Genomic DNA, 18,233 nt, shown 5'->3' on the forward strand with positions numbered 1-18,233 from the left:
ACAATAATTATGTAAAACCCCAACGGTCAAAACGACCCCCTGTGAGCAAGCACTTGGCTACAGTGGGAAGGAAAAACTCCCTTTTAACAGGAAGAAACCTCCAGCAGGACCAGGCTCAGGGAGGGGCAGTCTTCTGCTGGGACTGGTTGGGGCTGAGGGAGAAACATGGACCCAACATGAATGTTGATTGCATGTGCTCTGGCTGCACGACTGTCCCAGTGTTGTATGAAGCTTTCCAGTGCAGCTGGAATTTGCACAACTGTCGTTCGAATCCTCATTCATACGGCATTCAGGCTCATTCGTGCTCTAATGTGTCGAGGGTACAAGGGCCGTCTCCCATTGCTGATTTGTGATGCCCAATTACCTACTTTGTTGGTGCAAAAAATAATTGAATACCCAATCGCAACCTGTCATTGGGTGTAAGCAGTGTTACACATAGTGTTGTAGAACACTGAGTGATTGGGGTATTTTGAACATTTTTTTTTAAATAAATAGTTAAGTTGGGATACCTTGTTATCCAAATCAGTGAATAGTTAGATGTAATTTGTTTAGAGCAAGGGTCATATTTTACAAAAGTATATGACCGTGCACATCCATGTAACATACGTATGTAATAATCTGGTCCTACCATTCTCTGAGCAGAAGTCTCCTTGGGATTCTCCTCTGCAGCATGAATCCCATTTGATGCTCTTCAACAGAAGACAGTTTTGAGATGGAAATGGATGCATTTTACCTTTGTGGAAAAGTGCAGGAATAACGCAGGAGTAGTGTTCTGCAAACACTCGTGTAATGAGACTCAGGAAATCTACAAATATTCACTGCCTTTAGGTGCTCAAATTCTTTTCTTCTTGGTTTCCACAGTAATCGGAGCCTTTTCACTCTTTTGGCATAGTGTCCTGATCACTGAAAGATAGTAGATAGTAGAGGCTTGGAAATATATCATGGTAGTTATTCATGCATTGGGAATGTCACACAATTTTATATTTTAAAAAGTAGTAACTAGTTGGATGAGTGGTAAAATATTTTGAAGACCAACATGGTTTCTTTTTTTCTTTTTTTTTTTTTTGGCTGTGTCCCATTTCAAATGGATCATTATATGTAAAGCCACTAAGAAAAGTTCTCGTTTACTCATTGGACTATTCACAATTTGTGGAGGTCATACAATGCAAATTATGTCCTAACATCATGTTTTCTTTTACTCAGTTGCCAGAAAATTGAAAAAAAGGGAGAAACTGAAAAAGAGAAACGAATATGAGCCCAAGCTGACACTAGAAGGTATATTTTAGTTACTCTGCATTCTGTTACACACTTTAAAAAATGGCTTGTTTTTGTTAATCAAATTGTATATTTTCACTTTGTTTACTTTTATTTGATAGAAATGATGGACTCGTCTGCATTTAAGAGGTTCATCGCATGTTTGGACAACATTCTCGAGAACCTGGAGGATGTGGAGCTTCATGCCACAGGTAACCATTAACTGCGGCACAATTTCCAAAGTCCTAGACATCAGTGTTCAGACAAAGATTTCAACATTTTAAATTGCCCTCGCACAGATGATGATGATGATGATGATGGTGAGATACCTCAAGAGCTTTTGCTTGGAAAGCATCAGTTGAGCGAACTTGGCAGTGTTTCTGCTAAAATTAAAGCTATGGGCATCTTCAACAAGGTAAGCGGTGAATGTGCGAAGCTTGCGACTGTCATGTTTATTCTATGTTTCACAGGTGATGTTTAGCCTTTGCTGAAACCATCAAGTCGTTATAACCACTTGTGTTTTATCCACAGCTTCCGTCGAGTAAACTGGTGAAAATGTTGAATATTCTAGAGAAGAACATTCAGGACAGCGTCAAACTCTCAACCTTAATGAATCATGTAAGCTGATGACATCTTTGTTTGGAGTTAGAAGTGATTTGATTGTTGTATCTTACCTTTTATTACAGCTGCTAAATGTAATGTAATGTCAATGTATTGTCTGTTGTTTCTATGTACAGTGTACTTGGTAAAGTATCTTTTTCCCTAAATAAAATGCAACTAACTGTTGCAGATATTTATTTGTTTGTGGAATTTTTAGGATAATGATTCCATGGAGGAAGAGCGCTTGTGGCGTGACCTTATCATGGAACGGGTGACGAAGTCTGCTGATGCCTGTCTGACTGCACTTAGCATCATGACATCGCCACACATGCCCAAGGCAGTTTATATAGAGGATGTGATTGAGAGAGTGTTACAGTACACAAAGTTTCATCTTCAAAACACAATTTACCCACAGTATGATGCGGTGTACAGAGGTTAGTGCTGTTTTATTGATTTTATGCAAGCTGTTCTACAGCTAATGGCTACGTTTTTCAAAGTTGCGTGTGAACTTCTGCAATTAAATCCACTGTGTAACTGGGCTAGAACGTATAATATCAAACACTATTGCATTAATAAATACATTATTTGCTCATAATGGTATTCTCTACTTGATTTTTGTTTCCTCTCAGGTGGCAAGCATAATTCAAAATCTAAGAGAGCAAAATGCTCCAGTCATAAACAGAAGGTAGTAGTAGCGCTCTACAACAAAGTGTGTGAGATTCTCAACAACATCTCTGATCTCCTGGAGATCCAGCTGCTAACTGACACCACTATTCTTCAGGTCAGATTATGAATTTGGTCTAAAGTCATTCATAGGAACCACTTCTTCAAACATTTGACTGAGTACTTTTTTGTTTGTTTTGGCTGCACGTTTAGGTGTCCACCTTGGGTATTACACCATTTTTTGTGGAGAACGTCAGCGAACTGCAGTTATCTGCCATCCCAGTGGTGACAGCAGTGAGTCTCCCATGTTGTGGTTTTCAGTGTTTTAAACTTTTTAAAATAAAGTTAATTTTGAAGTAGCTTCAATTTGGATCTTGCTGCTTCGGTGTTGCGATTCTGTGATTTGCTTTTCTTCAGGTGTTCTCTCGATACAAGAAGCACAGGCAACTCATTCTCGAAGAGATCTTTACCTCACTGGCTAGATTGCCAACTAGCAAACGGAGCCTCAGGAACTTTCAGTAAATGCATAATCAATCAAGACCACAGCTCATTTTAGTCATCTGCATGACTTGGCAAACCAGGATGTTAACTACTCATATGTGTTATTTCAGGCTTAACAGCACTGATATGGATGGAGAGCCCATGTATATCCAGATGGTCACAGCCCTTGTTCTTCAGCTCATCCAGTGCGTGGTGCACCTTCCCTCTGAAAGAGAGGATGACCATGACAAGAAGGTAGAGACCAGTTGTATCATATTCATCAGAAGCAAAAGGTTTTGTTGTAGACTTTGTTACATATTGCGTTCTTTTTGTTAGGTGGACAAAGATATCCTTGTTACAAACTCTTACGAAACTGCCATGAGGACAGCTCAGAACTTTCTATCAGTTTTTCTCAAAAAGTAAGCCATTCTATGCTTACATTCCTACAGTTCTCTTTGTAACATCGAGGGTGCCATCATCTGGCACTGACGGTTTTGTGGTGTTATATTTGAATTAATGTAATGGTGGGTATGTGTAAGCACCAGGTGTATCGTGCATCAAAATGAATCGTTGTAGGAAGGTCTTGACAAGAAAGTTTCTAAGGTACTGTATATGTTTCAGGTGTGGCAGTAAACAGGCAGAGGAAAACTATCGCCCTCTGTTTGAGAACTTTGTCCAGGACCTGTTGTCAACAGTCAACAAGCCTGAATGGCCTGCGGCTGAACTGTTGCTCAGTTTACTGGGCCGGCTGTTGGTGAGTGATGGTGATCAGTCTGAACCGACTATCAGCTGCCATCTGTCTAATAAATACTAGTGCTGTGATTTGTTTTTGAGATATTTTTTTTCTCCACGTCTCATGGCTCAGGTGCACCAGTTCAGCAACAAGCAGACAGAAATGGCACTCAGGGTGGCTTCGTTGGACTACCTTGGTACTGTCGCATCTCGTTTGCGTAAAGACGCCGTCACTACCAAGATGGACCAAAGGGCTATTGATCGTATCCTTGAAGAGGTAGACAAGAAAGTTAATTGTTATTTTTAAACTTTCACATTTCCAATGAAATAAGAGTAATAATTAGAAGTATTTTTACACTTTGCTGCCTTACAGAATCCAGGCAACGATGAGATCCAGCAGCTTCAGAAAGCTTTGCTTGACTACCTGAACAAGAACATGGAAACTGAACCATCCTTATTGGTGAGTGGTTATGTTTGCCTGAACACATTTTGCTTACTGGACGCAGTGGCCTTGTCAGCCACCAAGCCTAGGTGTTGGAAATGAAAGAAATCAACAAACAATCTCATTTCAAGCTACATTCAACTTTGGCCACACCTCCTCCTAATTTCCATCAGACATATAAGATTTTTTTTCCTGCAAAGACACAGTCATGTCCAACAGGTAGCAGACAGGTGTATGGTATTTTACAGTAGCAAAGCAAAGTTCCTTTTTGAATTGATAAGTTAATCAAAACTGACCATAGTTATCAGTATAGTATAGAGGAGGATTTTCTTAAGAAGAAGACCTGAAAGATTAACTACAATTTGCCAGAAGGTACATCTGAAATGCAAGCCAAGATTTGATTTTTTGGTCAAAGAAAATTCTCTGTACCACTTCATCATGAGGCTGCATAACTGGTGATACAAAATGCAAAATATGCACAATTACACCAATCACAGCCACAGAAGCCTATAGCTTCCTCTGAGTTGTCTGGGTGTCTTGGTGGCTTTCCTCAATCTTCTGCTTCTTACACAATCACTTAATTTTTGAGAACTGTCAACTCCATACAGATTTAACATAGAGTGCCATACTGTTTGTATTTCTTCATAATTAATGTAAATAAAGTCCAAGACATATTCAGTGACTTGGAAGAGTTCATGTATCCATCCCCAGAGTTGTCTCAGGAAAACTGGCAATAAAACAGATTATTTACAGGTATTATACCAAAGTGGGCCATTACTTATGCAACCCATCATCTTGGCTTTTATATTTTTAGTTAATTTATATCACGTTGTAGAGTTTTGCTTTGAGTTTGAGTTTAAGGAAGATAATTTTAGAAATTTTCTGACAAAACATGTCAGAGCAACCAAGCATGAAGTCAAAGGAATTGTCTGTAGACCTCCGAGACAGGATTGTCTCGAGGAACAAATCTGGGGAAGGATACAGAAATATTTCTGCTGCTTTGAAGGTCCCAATGAATACAGTGCCCTCCATCATCTGTAAATGGAAGACGTTCAGATCCACCAAAACTCTAGAGTTCCAGGACTCTTCCTAGAGCTGGCCGCCCATATAAACTGAGCGATCAGGGAGAAGGGCCTTAGTCAGAGAAGTGACCAAGAAACCAATGGTCACTCTGTCAGAGCTCCAGCAGTCCTCTGTGGAGAGAGGAGAACCTTCCAGAAGGACAGCCATCTTTGCAGCAATCCACCAATCAGGCCTGTATGGTAGAGTGACCAGACGGAACACACTCCTTAGTAAAAGGCATGTGGCAGCCTGCCTGGAGTTTGCCAAACAGCACCTGAAGGACTCTCAGACCATGAGAAACAAAATTCTCTGGTCTGATGAGACAAATATTGAAACTCTGATGTGAATACCAGGTGTCATGTTTGGCAGAAACCAGGCACCATCCCTACAGTGAAGCATGGTGGTGGCAGCATCATGCTATGGAGATGTTTTTTTAGTGGCAGGAACTGGGAGGATTGAGGGAAAGATGAATGCAGCAATGTACAGAGACATCCAGGATGAAAACCTGCTCCAGAGTGCTCTTGACCCCAGGCTGGGGCGACAGTTCATCTTTCAGCAGGATAATGACCCTAAGCACACAGCAAAGATATCAAAGGAGTGGCTTCAGGACAACTCTGTGAATGTCCTTGAGTAGCTCAGTCAGAGCCCAGACCTGAATCTGATTGAACATCTCTGGAGAGATCTGAAAATGGCTGTGCACCGATGCTCCTCATCCAACCTGATGGAGCTTGAGAGGTGCTGCAAAGTGGAATGGACAAAACTGCCCAAAGATAGGTGCACCAAGCTTGTGACATCATATTCAAGAAGTCTTGATGCTGTAATTGTTGCCAAAGGTGCATCAACAAAGTATTGCGCAAAGGGTGTGAATATTTATGTACATGTTTTTTTTTTTAACATCTTCATTGTTATTTAACCCATCATGTCACATATTAGTTTTTACCCATTTATGTACACCCCCCCCCCCAACTCCAGAACAAATCCCACAGCACATTCTTGTCTTATAAATTGAGTGAGTGAGTGTTAGAGAGAGAGTGAATGAATGAATGAATTACAGACTACCAAGGCTCCCATACAAATTCAGGTATTCTGTGGTTTAGGAAGTGTCTTCCAGAATATACTAGGTCCCACAAAGATTGGAGTACATATATCATAAAATACATCAGTTTTACCTTTAGCCCAGTACATCAGGTATTCCATGGGTTAAAGATTGAATATGATCTTATGCCAGTCTGGCAGTGTGGTGGCTTATTTGAGATTTTAACAGTATGCTTTTACATGCAGAGTAAGTTAACAGCTATCGCAATTTTCTTCTGTAAGGCCCTTTGATTTGTGGGTGTGCAATTCCTAGAAAAAATACTGGATCCAAACCCATGCCTTTATTGAAAACTAGATTTAACTTTGAGACTACTTTTACACAAAAATCCTGAATATGGACACAAGTCCATATAGTGTGTATATAACTGCCTGTCTCCTTAATGCACTTAACACATATCTGACTTTTTCGGGTCTGTTTTATGTAAAAAAAAATTGGGGTGATATCTGAAGACTGTGTAATACCTTGAATTGCAGTTCCTTTTCTCTATTGCATGTCGATATGTTACTAGCACATTCCCATATACCAGTCCCTTTAGCTTCATCTGTCTCCACTCCAAGGTCTTGAGCCCTCATTTGCAGGATTGCATCATTTACTTTACTGGACTTTTATAAAGGCTTCATAGCAACGTCTATTACTAAAAACCAGTAATACGTATTTTATTAAGTAATTGTTCAATTGGTGACATTTCCAAATTAAATGTACATCCAGTATGATTCTGAATGAAGCTGCAAAATGGGTTCAAGGTAGATTATGTTTTAAGCATAATTGATTAAAAGACACCATTCTATCACCTTCAAATAAGTCTTTCAAAGTTTTAATACCTGCATTTTCCCACTGAGAGAACCCCATTATCTATCATCCCTGGAGGAAAATCTGTATTTCTTAGTATTGGGGTAATTAGCAAAAGCACTTTTTTTTTATTGTTATTTTTAATAAACTTGCAAAAATTTAAAACAAATTTTTTTTTTTTTGCAGTTGTCATAATGGGATGATGTAAAGTAGAATTTTGAGGGGATAAAATGAATTTACTTTATTTTTGAATAAGGCTGTAGCATAAAATTTGGAAAAGGGGAAGCACAGTGAATACTTTCTGGATGCATTGTACAGCATGTATTATGATTTCACTGATAATATGCCTAAATGGATTACATTTCAAGTTCCAGATGTTCTTTTGTTTTAAAAAATACACTTGGATAAATTATAACAGTCGTGAAGACATGTGGTACTGTTTGGTAAGTGTATCTGGAGTGGGCAGTTATCAAACAAGAATGAGATGAGTGATGGTTGCTAAAAAGCCACCCATGACCGTTGTGAAGGAGTCTCAGACTGCTGTGGTTGTGATCGGATATCTGTTGCATCAGCAGCCACAGCTTCATACTGAGAAGAACACAGAAGGCTTTTCATACAAGATAACAGCTCATATCGCTGATCATACTTCAGCTGTATTTCTGGGAAAATGTAGCTGAAATTTCATGTAGTTTTAAAGTGGATCTTCTGTGTCCCTCCAGCTGTAGGTGAAACAGATGTCTTTGGCGTAAAGGGTTATTACTTTTCATTACAGAAATATGTCTGTGTGTTTCATCCAGTTTGCCAGGAAGTTCTACATTGCCCAGTGGTTCAGGGACACTAAAAGTGAGGAAGAAAAAGCGACAATGTCTCAAAATAAAGATGAAGACACAAAAGGTCGACGACTTTCCAATGACATTGAAATGAGTGAGGAGATTTTGGAAAAGTCCGAGGCCAGAAGGAAATTCCTCCGCAAGATCATCAAGACACCGCTCTCACAACTCAGTTCTCAGAGGTAGATCTTTCACTTCGGATCATTGCACTAATTTCAGTACTTCACGTAACTTTGTTTTTTAAACACTATTTTGGATATTTCTTTTAGGATCAATTCTGACACACTTGATTATGAAGATTCCTCTCTGATTGTCCGATATCTGGCCTCTATGAGGCCGTTTGCACAGAGCTTTGATATTTATTTATCACAGGTAAGAGAATGACTTTGCTGTATTTAAAAAAGACACTAGATTTTGTCAGCAGTTGCAAGATGTTGTGGTGTTTTATTTGTGTCGCTGTAACCTGTGCAGATACTGAGAGTGCTGGGTGAGAGTGCCATCGCAGTCAGAACTAAAGCCATGAAGTGTCTGTCTGAAGTGGTAGCAGTGGATCCAAGTATTCTGTCACGGGTATGTGAATACTACACAACTCTGAGGCATGGAGTGTAACATGAAATGTACCAGACATTTTTACAGCAAATTTAACCACAACAAACTTACTTTTTGTCATTTAATTCAATTCACAAGTAAAAGCGATCCCTACAATGCTTATAGTTAATGGGATTTTAGTGAAACTTCATGCAGTGGCAGCACAACACAAGATGTGCATGAACTAAAATAATTCTCGTCGTCTGCTGTCTTCAAGGGGTGTTAATGTGTCGCACTGCTTGAGGCAAATGGTGGTGCATACAGCAATAATACATACCGTATCTGTTAACCCATGCTGTATTTCAGGGCCTGTACTTTCAAGATCAGCTGCACATTTTAAAGGAACCTTTTATTGTGACCAATCTGTGTGATAATTATGTTTCTAATCAGCATCTTTTTGATAAGGGATGGATTATTTAGCTAAAAGTGAAGTGCTCATGAACAGACTTTATCAAATTTCTGAACTTATTTGAGGATAAGTTAGCTTTGTGCACAGAAAAAGTGTTTTGTTCATATTGTTTGTTGTTGTATGTACTGTATGAATTTCTGTCCTTGTTCTGCTTAAGGTATTTCCTGGTTGAACACCAAAAAGGCAGTGCTATCTGTATAATAAGTACAATAAATGCCAAATTGTAGTGACAAATGCCAAGAGAAGTACCTACTTTACATTTTGTCTAGATATTATGTTATGTATTGTATTATGCCATACATTTGACACATTTTCAGTCTTCTACCTGCACAAGATTAAGAGTTTCACAAGTTTCCCCATTGAAGTCATTGTATATTCTTCAAATGATTCCTTATTCCTGGAAACAGTTAGGGCTATATTTGAATCAAGTGTCATCAACAAAATCAGGTGTACACTCAAAACTAATGCTGTTCTTTTTCTTGCATTGTAACATGCTGTTAATTTAAATCAAGGTGCAGATTTACATCTCATAGTGGTGGGTGGCAACATGCTAATATCTACTAAAATGCTTCAAAGGAATTTGACATGCACTACCAAATGCCCTCCTAGTGCAATTTTTTTTTTTTTTTTTTTTTTTTTTTTTTACAAAATATGTTTTTCTTATCTGGACATCTCACTTGCATTGACCTTCAACCTTCCAAATCAATACACATCTGAGAAATGATCAGTCTAATATGCTAATTTACTGCCAACATCTTGGCACCTGTAGTATTGCAAGCTAATATCCCATGTATCTAATTCGCCAGTGTTTGTTTTACAGGTGGACATGCAGCGTGGTGTTCACTGTCGCCTCATGGACAGCTCCACCAGCGTGCGGGAGGCGGCTGTGGAGTTACTTGGCCGTTTTGTGCTGAGTCGACCTGAGCTCATTGAACAATACTATGACATGCTCATTGAAAGGATTCTGGTAAATTATTGGAGTGTCCTGTTTCTTTTCTTTTTGACACTTGTGTATGAAACACTAATGTGACTATCTGTTCTGGTGATTCTGGTCTCATGTCCTGTCTTTTAGCTTTGGGTAAACTCCAACTTTCATCAGGCAAAGCAAACTTTAAGGCAGCCCGAAGTGGTCTTTTTCAACAAAATATAATTTAAAATGTTGTAATTGTACTATAACTGCATATTTTTATTATTTCTATTATTATTATTATTATTTTTTTTTTCAATTTCAATTTATTTTCATTTATATAGCGCCAAATCACAACAGAGTTGCCTCAAAGCGCTTCACACAGGTAAGGTCTAACCTTACCAACCCCCAGAGCAACAGTGGTAAGGAAAAACTCCCTCTGAGGAAGAAACCTCAAGCAGACCAGATTCAAAGGGGTGACTCTCTGCTTGGGCCATGCTACAGACATAAATTACAGAACAATTCACAGAACAATTCACGGACGAATATACAAGAAATGCTATTGGCGCACAGGACAGGAGGATCACTAACACGAATACAACTCCCATCTCTGGATGGAGCTGCACCTTAAACAGAGAGAATCAGGCATCAGAAAGACAAAAAATACTGTATAATTTGCCAGCATTAAACAACAAGAAGAACAGAGAATTACTAAAGTGATCGCCGGCCACTAGCCCTAAACTTCACTGATAAATGAATTAAGAGTAAAAAGCGTAAAACAAAACTGTACCAGTATGTGTTATTTTCTGCCACTCTTCACTGTAGCCCATCATACTTATATTAATTAATTAATGACACTTGATTTTAATCTTCTGAAACTTAACCTCACTTAAGAAAAATATGCTCTTCATATGGGGCAGCACAGTGGATTAGTGGTTAGCACTGTTGCCTCACAGCAAGAACGTCATGGGTTCGATTCCCACCTGTGGCCTTTCCGTGTGCAGTTTGTGTGGGTTTCCTCCCACATTTAAAGACATGCAGGTTAGGTCAGTTGGAAACTTTATAATTGTCCAGGTCTCCCCTGCAAAAGAATTATTGATCTCAGTGGGACTAACCTGGTTAAATAAATGTTAAAATATTAAATCTGTTCACCTATTTTTTTGGTTGCAGGACACAGGTATTAGTGTAAGGAAGAGGGTCATAAAAATCCTGAGGGACATTTGCTTGGAGCAGCCAAGCTTCCGCAAGATCACTGAGATGTGTGTCAAGATGATCCGAAGGGTCAACGATGAGGAGGGCATTAAGGTGTGCATTTTATTTAAATACTAAATGGCAGGTGTTGGCTTTTAATGCACATCTAAAATCTTTAACATCTTCCCACATCCAGAAACTGGTGAATGAGACGTTTCAAAAACTTTGGTTCACACCCACACCAAGCCATGACAAAGATGGCATGACCAGAAAGATCCTGAACATCACAGATGTGGTGAGCCCCATCCAGCCATTTGCCAAACAGTCACACTAGTCTACAAAAAAACTTTTTTTAAATTATTTTTAATTGTTGCACTCACATTGTGATGTCATCTCAGGTGGCTGCATGTAAAGATTCAGGCTATGACTGGTTTGAGCAACTCCTACAAAATGTGAGTTTTAACTCGTGATGATGATTTGATATTTCACATTTTTTACCTACATACTTTTTTTGGGGGGGTCTGATCCGATTACTGTGTCTCATACAATTACTCAGCTGCTGAAATCTGAAGAGGCTGCTTCTCATAAACCTGCCAAGAAGGCCTGCATCCAGTTGGTGGACAATCTCGTTGAACACATACTGAAATATGACGAGTCTCTTGCAGGTAGATTGTTTTTGGCCAACAAATACAAGCCTACATGTAATACTGCAACTGTGGCAGAAGTTACTGCAATTGTGATATAAATCAATAATGAATGTGCTCTTGTTGCAGAATGTGAGGACAGAGGGGTCAGCTCAGATCGTGTGGTAGCGTGCACGACCACTCTCTACCTGTTCAGCAAGATCAGTCCACACTTAATGGTCCAGCACGCTATGACGATCCAGCCGTATTTGACCACAAAGTGCAATGTAACGACCACATCAACTAGATGTAGTGTCTTTTATTTTTACGTGCCTGATAGCAGGACAAGACAGAAATGAACAAAACCATCTTTGTGTTGAACTGTAGTCACAAGAAAAGGAAAATATACATGAAATTATTCAGCAAATTATTTTATACCTTGGCCCCAGGCTGTGCAGCTCATGTAGCTGTAATTTTTTGTTGTAGACACAAAATGATTTCATGGTGATCTGTAATGTGGCCAAGATCCTGGAACTGGTCATACCTCTGATGGACCAGCCAAGTGAGACTTTTCTCACCACCATAGAAGAAGACCTCATGAAGCTGATTATTAAATATGGCATGACGGTCAGTCACAGTTTTCACAATATGATGTAAATCAAGAGCTCAGACTATGCAGGGTGATTTTTCTTTGTGTGTGTGTGTGTTCTAGGTGGTTCAACACTGTGTAAGCTGTCTTGGTGCTGTTGTGAACAAGGTCACACACAACTACAAGTTTGTCTGGGCTTGCTTCAATCGTTTTTATGGTAAGGCTTGTGCGTATGTGTCACACTTTCCATTTAAGTTCGAACAGCTTCTTCCTAATTTTATTATATACTCAGAATTTAAATGCCACATGTTGGCTAACCCAGACAGTCGGTAAATATTTTAGTAAGAAATTTATGAATAATTCTCTTATCACATGATCATTGAAATGCTGAGAGTCCATGTTCAATAAGATATATGTTGAGTGCTTTTATTAATGTGAGGCTGTACCTTTTTTTATCCATTCGTTTTCACCTACGTTAAGTTACACTCATTTTTGTATTACACATCCACAGTAGATCGGGAGAGACAGAGTGTATTCTACAGACGAGGCTAAGCACAGCTTCTACTTTGCATTGGGTTTAATAACATTACATTTTTAAATTATTACTCCACCTATCCAGGGTGTATCCCACCTCTCGCCCAGTGACGACAGAGATAGGTTCCAGCCAATCCGTGACCCTTAACTGGAATAAGCAGGTTTAGAAAATTAATGATGTTACTCCTAAGTGGATCCCTTATCAGATCTGTATCATATCTGGATTGTCACAAAAACAGCCTTTGTCATGGAACATCAAGTTTATTATATGAACTGCACTAGTACGGTCTTCATTCATTCCTGCTTTTCCCCCTTACTTCTTTGTAGGAGCTCTGGCAAAACTCAAGATGCAGCACCAAGAGGACCCCAGCAGCTCAGCTTTGGCTACTAACAAACCCGCCCTGCTGCGCTCTCTCTTCACTGTGGGGGCTCTCTGTCGACACTTTGATTTTGACCTGGAAGACTTCAAGGGGTCTACTAAGGTTGGTGCCGCCACTGAAACAAACCTTTTTGTGCAGACCTGCTCTTGAACCTTTTTGGTGACTGTTCATCATCATCTCCTCCTGTGTCATACAGATTGTCATTAAGGACAAGGTGCTGGAGCTGCTGCTGTACTTCACCGCTCACGAAGATGAGGAGGTCCAGATCAAGGCCATTATAGCTCTTGGTACATCACACCTCCTTTCAAAACGATGCAAGTAGTTATGTGACTTGTTGACAGCTCAGATGACCTGCATGTGTGTTTGTGTGTAATGTGTCTCCATTGCCTCAAGGCTTCCAGTTCATCATGCACCCAGAGCTTATGTTCGTGCAGGATGTGAAGGTTCTGTATAACAGCATTCTCTCAGAAGAGTGCACCATGGTCAGTTTGAAGATCCAGGTGCTGAAGAACCTGCAGACATACCTGCAGGAGGAAGACTCCCGAATGCAGGAGGCTGACCGTGAATGTAAGTGCAGCTCATCTCACGTTTTCGGTTACTCACATGCCTAAAGGGCAGTTCAGATGAGATGCACTTATTCAGGGATGAGATTTTTCCGCGGATTTCCGCAGATTTGACAGTCCCGGGGGTCGATTTTGTGAAACGTCCAAATCTGCTGAGAAAATTTTAGTGGGGGGTAAGAATGCAAAAAAAATTTAATGCCAGGAGTACCTTTGTTTAATAAAATTGTCGTCTATTCAGAACACTGACTGGTCTTTGTTTGTTATCGCCGACGCAGCAAGTTCGATCAGTCCGTCAGTCAGCCGAACACGGACGTAACACTGTGCTGATCAGTGACCAGTATGAAGTAGGCGCACAGTGAGCATGTAGTGTAAGGGAGGTAACTGTGTAGTCTTTCAACTTCCAATATTCGGTAGTTTTCCCTCCAACAAATCATAAAAACCGAGACGGTATCGAAGCACAGTCGAAGCTATTACTTACGTACGTTTTCATTGGTTATTACAAAGCTTATGACCAATCAGCGCAAAGGAATATGCGTTTCTCCCGCCCTTTCCTTTCTCCCGCCCTTACATGTATGTTTGTTGACAAGTGTGCCATGCTGAAAGTGGAGAATGCTGAAAATCAAGTAAGTCTAGTTATGAAAAAATATTTTGGTCACAAAAATACACATGTACAGTAGATGGTCTTAGTAAGGGTTTACAGGTTGAATTATAGATATGAACACCTGGCATTTATAGTGGTTTTTAATGTCATTTTAGTGCAATTTACATGTTTTAAAACAGCAAAAATGCTTTGGCTTCAAGGGGATTTCGTCCCCCTTCGTCCGCCCTGGACCCGCCGGGGCCTGCGGCCCCTGGACCCTGGCTTATTTTCCTCTGAAAATCAAATTTGCCAATCTCATCCCTGCTTATTGCCTTTTCAAACACTTGCTGTCTCATAACACTTAGAATATAAACTGTAGAGACTGTCAAGGACAATATTTCTGTTTATTCAGGGAAGAAATTATCCAAGCAGGAGGACCTGAAGGAAATGGGAGACATTTCATCGGGAATGAGCAGCTCGATAATGCAGATTTACCTGAAGCAGGTTCTGGAGGCCTTCTTTCATTCACAGTCCACTGTTCGGCACTTTGCCTTGAATGTCATTACACTGACTCTGAGCCAGGGCCTCATCCATCCTGTACAGGTACGTTCACAGTCTGACTCCAATGTAACTGTTATATGTAGAAAACATGCATAGTTTTATCACTTAATGTCTAATCTTGCCACAACACAACTGGGAATAATTGTTTTATTGATTGATTGGTGTCCCCCTCTCCCAGTGTGTACCATATTTGATTGCCATGGGAACAGACCCCGAGCAAACCATGAAGAACAAGGCTGATAATCAGCTGGTCGAGATTGACAAGAAATACTCAGGTTTCATTCATGTGAGTGTTACGCTGATTTAAATATAAAAAAAAAAAAAGTTGACTATGGTCTTTCCAGTCAGTTGCTATCATCATGTTTACTCAGGTTTTGTCTGGTTTGTGTGTGGACCTTTAGATGAAAGCTGTAGCAGGGTTGAAGATGTCCTATCAGGTGCAAGAGGCTATAACTAAATCTACAGATGCAGTGATCCGAGGTTTCCGGAAAGACGACGCAGACTCTGCTCTCTGCTGTCACCTCTACACCATGGTCCGTGGGAACCGACAGCATAGACGGGCTTTTCTTTTGTCACTGCTCAACCTGTTTGATGACAGCTCAGTAAGTTTTCTTTATCTGATGTAATGGCTTACTGGCTGTGCTGCTAGTCAGGTTTTTTTTTATTTGTTTTTGCTAACAGCCTAGTGTTTCCTCTAGAATTGCCTTGTTGGCTCAATATTGCAAACCATCAATTTGGCAACCCCCCCATAGAAGCTAAGACATGATTCAGCATTATTACTTACCAAAACATTATTCACAGTTTTGAATGTATTTTAGTAGTAAAGCACTTCATTTCTGTGCTTTGGGGCTAATAACATGGACAGGTTAATGTCTTTTGAAGTGCAGTGGACCTTTAATAACCTGCTAACATGGCTGTTCTTATGGAGGGACAATTGCACAAAAATCCTTATTTAGTTCATCAGATGTGGAGCTCTTCTGATACTGAGAAACTGCTATGGTCTCAGCTTTCACTAAGCATGTCCATTTGCAAACTTTGGACAAAGGCTAGAAAAGCAAATATTTTTAAATCTTTGAAAAGATTTAAACTATCGCTATAGTGATGTTACTGCACAGCCTAGTGTCAGAACCCTGTACTGCAGCTATTATACACTGGCAACTTTATCAGGTACACCTTGCTAGTACCGGGTTGGCTCCCCTTTGGCCTTCAGAACTGCCTCAATTCTTTGTGTCATAGATTCAACAAGGTGTTGGAAACATTCCTCAGAGATGTTGGTCCATATTAACATGATGGCATCACACAGTCAGCCATTCAGCCAGTCTTCCCATTGTCCTCTGACCTCTGACATCACCCAGGCATTTTCATTCACACAACGGCCGCTCACTGGACATCTTCCCTTTTTTGGACCATTCTCTGTAAACCCTAGAGATGTTTGTGCATGAAAATCCCAGTAGATCAGTAGTTTCTGAAATACTCAGACCAGCCCGTCTGGTACCAACAACCATGCCACTTTCAAAGTCATTTAAATCCACTTTCTTCTCCATTCTGATGCTCTGTTTGAACCCCAGCAAGTTGTTTTCACCACATCTAGATGCATAAATGCATTGAGTTCCTGCCATGTGATTGGCTGATTAGCTATTTGTGTTAACAAGCAGTTGAACAGGTGTACCTAATAAAGTGGCCAGTGAGTGCGAATAAGGCAAAATTCAACCTTGCCTTAGACTGTTTTGAAACAGTCTAAGGTAAGTGTTTAAAATGCCTAATGTGCTGAAATTACCACCAACAAAACTACCCTATTCAAAGTGTGTTCATGAACTGGTTTATATTTAAAAATCTGTCCTGCGAAAGTAAGGAATGTTCTTGTTTAGAATACAGATTGTTAAATTTATTACATCAGTTCACTTTATCCATTGCAGAAAACGGAAGTGAATATGCTGCTTTTCGTAGCAGACAATTTGGCCTGCTTTCCTTACCAGACTCAGGAGGAGCCTCTTTTCATCATGCACCATGTAGATATTACACTTTCCATTTCTGGTAGCAACCTTCTGCAGTCTTTCAAGGAGGTGAGAAACATTTTGAGTGATCTGCAATCATAAATAAAAGATTAAACTTTGTTTCAGTCTTGAACTTGAGTCTTGATTTCTATATATATATATATATATATATATATGCTTAAGACTGTCATTCTAGTTCTGAGCAAAGCCTCTCTGCTAAGTGAGCAATGAACACTTTTTCTTTGGGTATACTTTGCCTTTTGTGCTGTATGTGGATTGTTTATGTTGTTCTTTGTCCAGTCTTTACAGAAAGCGCCTGTACGGCAGCAAAAGGCAAAGAAGGAGAAGAGAAAGAAGAAGAAGAAGTCCCAGGCCAGGAAATACTGCTCTGAAAATGAAGACAGTGAGGAGGAGCAGAGCAGCAGCACATCGAGCAGCAGTGAGGACGAGATGGTCCAAAGGCGAAAAAAATCCAAGCAGTCTGCGGTTTCTGATTTTGATTCTGATTTGGAAGATGAGGATGCAGTGATGGAGCGTCTTCCTGAAAACCCAGGCCCACTCTTGGACTTTGCCACGGCTTCACAGGGTATCATACTACTGCTGGTGCTGAAACAGCATTTGAAGAATCTGTATGGGTTCTCAGACAGGTATTTAAAAAAAAAAAAAAAAAGAAATCATTATTTAACAACATTGCAGTTTGTTCATATGACAAACACTCAGTGGAACTTCTTTTTTATTCTCCAGTAAAATCCTAAAGTATTCACCAACAGAATCAGCCAAAGTGTATGACAAGGCGGTGAACAGAAAAAATAACGTGCACTTCAACCCTCGTCAGACACTGGATTTCCTGAAGCGAGACTTAACTAGCTCAGATCTAACCTACGAAATCAAGAGGAATATTGTAAAACAGTACTTAGATGTAAGTATTCAGTGCTGCTCAACGTTTTCTGGTGGTTGACTACTGAGTCGACTACATATTGTAATGTTTAAAATGGTCTGAGTTCAAATTCTGGCCGCTTTTATCCCTTAGTTCAAGGTACTGATGGAGCACTTGGATCCTGACGAAGAAGATGAAGAGGGTGAAGCAAGTGCCAATGCCAGAAACAAGGCCATTTCTTCACTTCTGCGAGTTCCCAAGACGCAGAACCACAACCGCCACAATCAGACTCCTGTAGCAGAGACGGACGAGGAGGAGAGCGAGGACGAAGATCCCCCTGCGGTACGAGGCGGCTTGTTCCAATGAACTCCTCGTTTTATAGAACAGAACCATTTGGACTTCCATAGTAACATTTTTTTGTGCTGTTGACTGCTGCAGTCGGCTTTTAGAAGCCTCAGAGGAGAGCTGAGCTTTTGAAGTAGATGACTG

The 18,233-nt window shown here is 40.1% G+C and overlaps 1 protein-coding gene across 1 annotated transcript in view; it reads left to right on the forward strand.

The window, feature by feature from the left end:
* The window catches only part of LOC117529038 (nipped-B-like protein B), a 48,315-nt gene that overhangs the window by 26,132 nt on the left and 3,950 nt on the right, over positions 1-18,233 (forward strand). Inside the window, exons 14-47 of the mRNA XM_034191731.1 lie at positions 1,204-1,275; positions 1,377-1,466; positions 1,554-1,669; positions 1,786-1,872; positions 2,072-2,288; positions 2,484-2,635; positions 2,731-2,811; positions 2,935-3,035; positions 3,129-3,252; positions 3,334-3,416; positions 3,619-3,751; positions 3,863-4,006; positions 4,103-4,189; positions 7,916-8,130; positions 8,218-8,320; positions 8,420-8,518; positions 9,766-9,912; positions 11,023-11,157; positions 11,240-11,338; positions 11,442-11,495; positions 11,600-11,708; positions 11,817-11,953; positions 12,153-12,293; positions 12,379-12,472; positions 13,117-13,271; positions 13,366-13,456; positions 13,563-13,736; positions 14,725-14,915; positions 15,052-15,159; positions 15,275-15,475; positions 16,790-16,936; positions 17,168-17,514; positions 17,612-17,786; positions 17,898-18,086. Coding sequence (XP_034047622.1) covers positions 1,204-1,275; positions 1,377-1,466; positions 1,554-1,669; positions 1,786-1,872; positions 2,072-2,288; positions 2,484-2,635; positions 2,731-2,811; positions 2,935-3,035; positions 3,129-3,252; positions 3,334-3,416; positions 3,619-3,751; positions 3,863-4,006; positions 4,103-4,189; positions 7,916-8,130; positions 8,218-8,320; positions 8,420-8,518; positions 9,766-9,912; positions 11,023-11,157; positions 11,240-11,338; positions 11,442-11,495; positions 11,600-11,708; positions 11,817-11,953; positions 12,153-12,293; positions 12,379-12,472; positions 13,117-13,271; positions 13,366-13,456; positions 13,563-13,736; positions 14,725-14,915; positions 15,052-15,159; positions 15,275-15,475; positions 16,790-16,936; positions 17,168-17,514; positions 17,612-17,786; positions 17,898-18,086 — 4,598 coding nt within the window. The remainder of the gene's footprint in view (positions 1-1,203; positions 1,276-1,376; positions 1,467-1,553; positions 1,670-1,785; positions 1,873-2,071; positions 2,289-2,483; positions 2,636-2,730; positions 2,812-2,934; positions 3,036-3,128; positions 3,253-3,333; positions 3,417-3,618; positions 3,752-3,862; positions 4,007-4,102; positions 4,190-7,915; positions 8,131-8,217; positions 8,321-8,419; positions 8,519-9,765; positions 9,913-11,022; positions 11,158-11,239; positions 11,339-11,441; positions 11,496-11,599; positions 11,709-11,816; positions 11,954-12,152; positions 12,294-12,378; positions 12,473-13,116; positions 13,272-13,365; positions 13,457-13,562; positions 13,737-14,724; positions 14,916-15,051; positions 15,160-15,274; positions 15,476-16,789; positions 16,937-17,167; positions 17,515-17,611; positions 17,787-17,897; positions 18,087-18,233) is intronic.

This window comes from Thalassophryne amazonica, chromosome 17 (genome assembly GCF_902500255.1).
Source record: "Thalassophryne amazonica chromosome 17, fThaAma1.1, whole genome shotgun sequence".
Lineage (NCBI taxonomy): Eukaryota > Metazoa > Chordata > Actinopteri > Batrachoidiformes > Batrachoididae > Thalassophryne > Thalassophryne amazonica.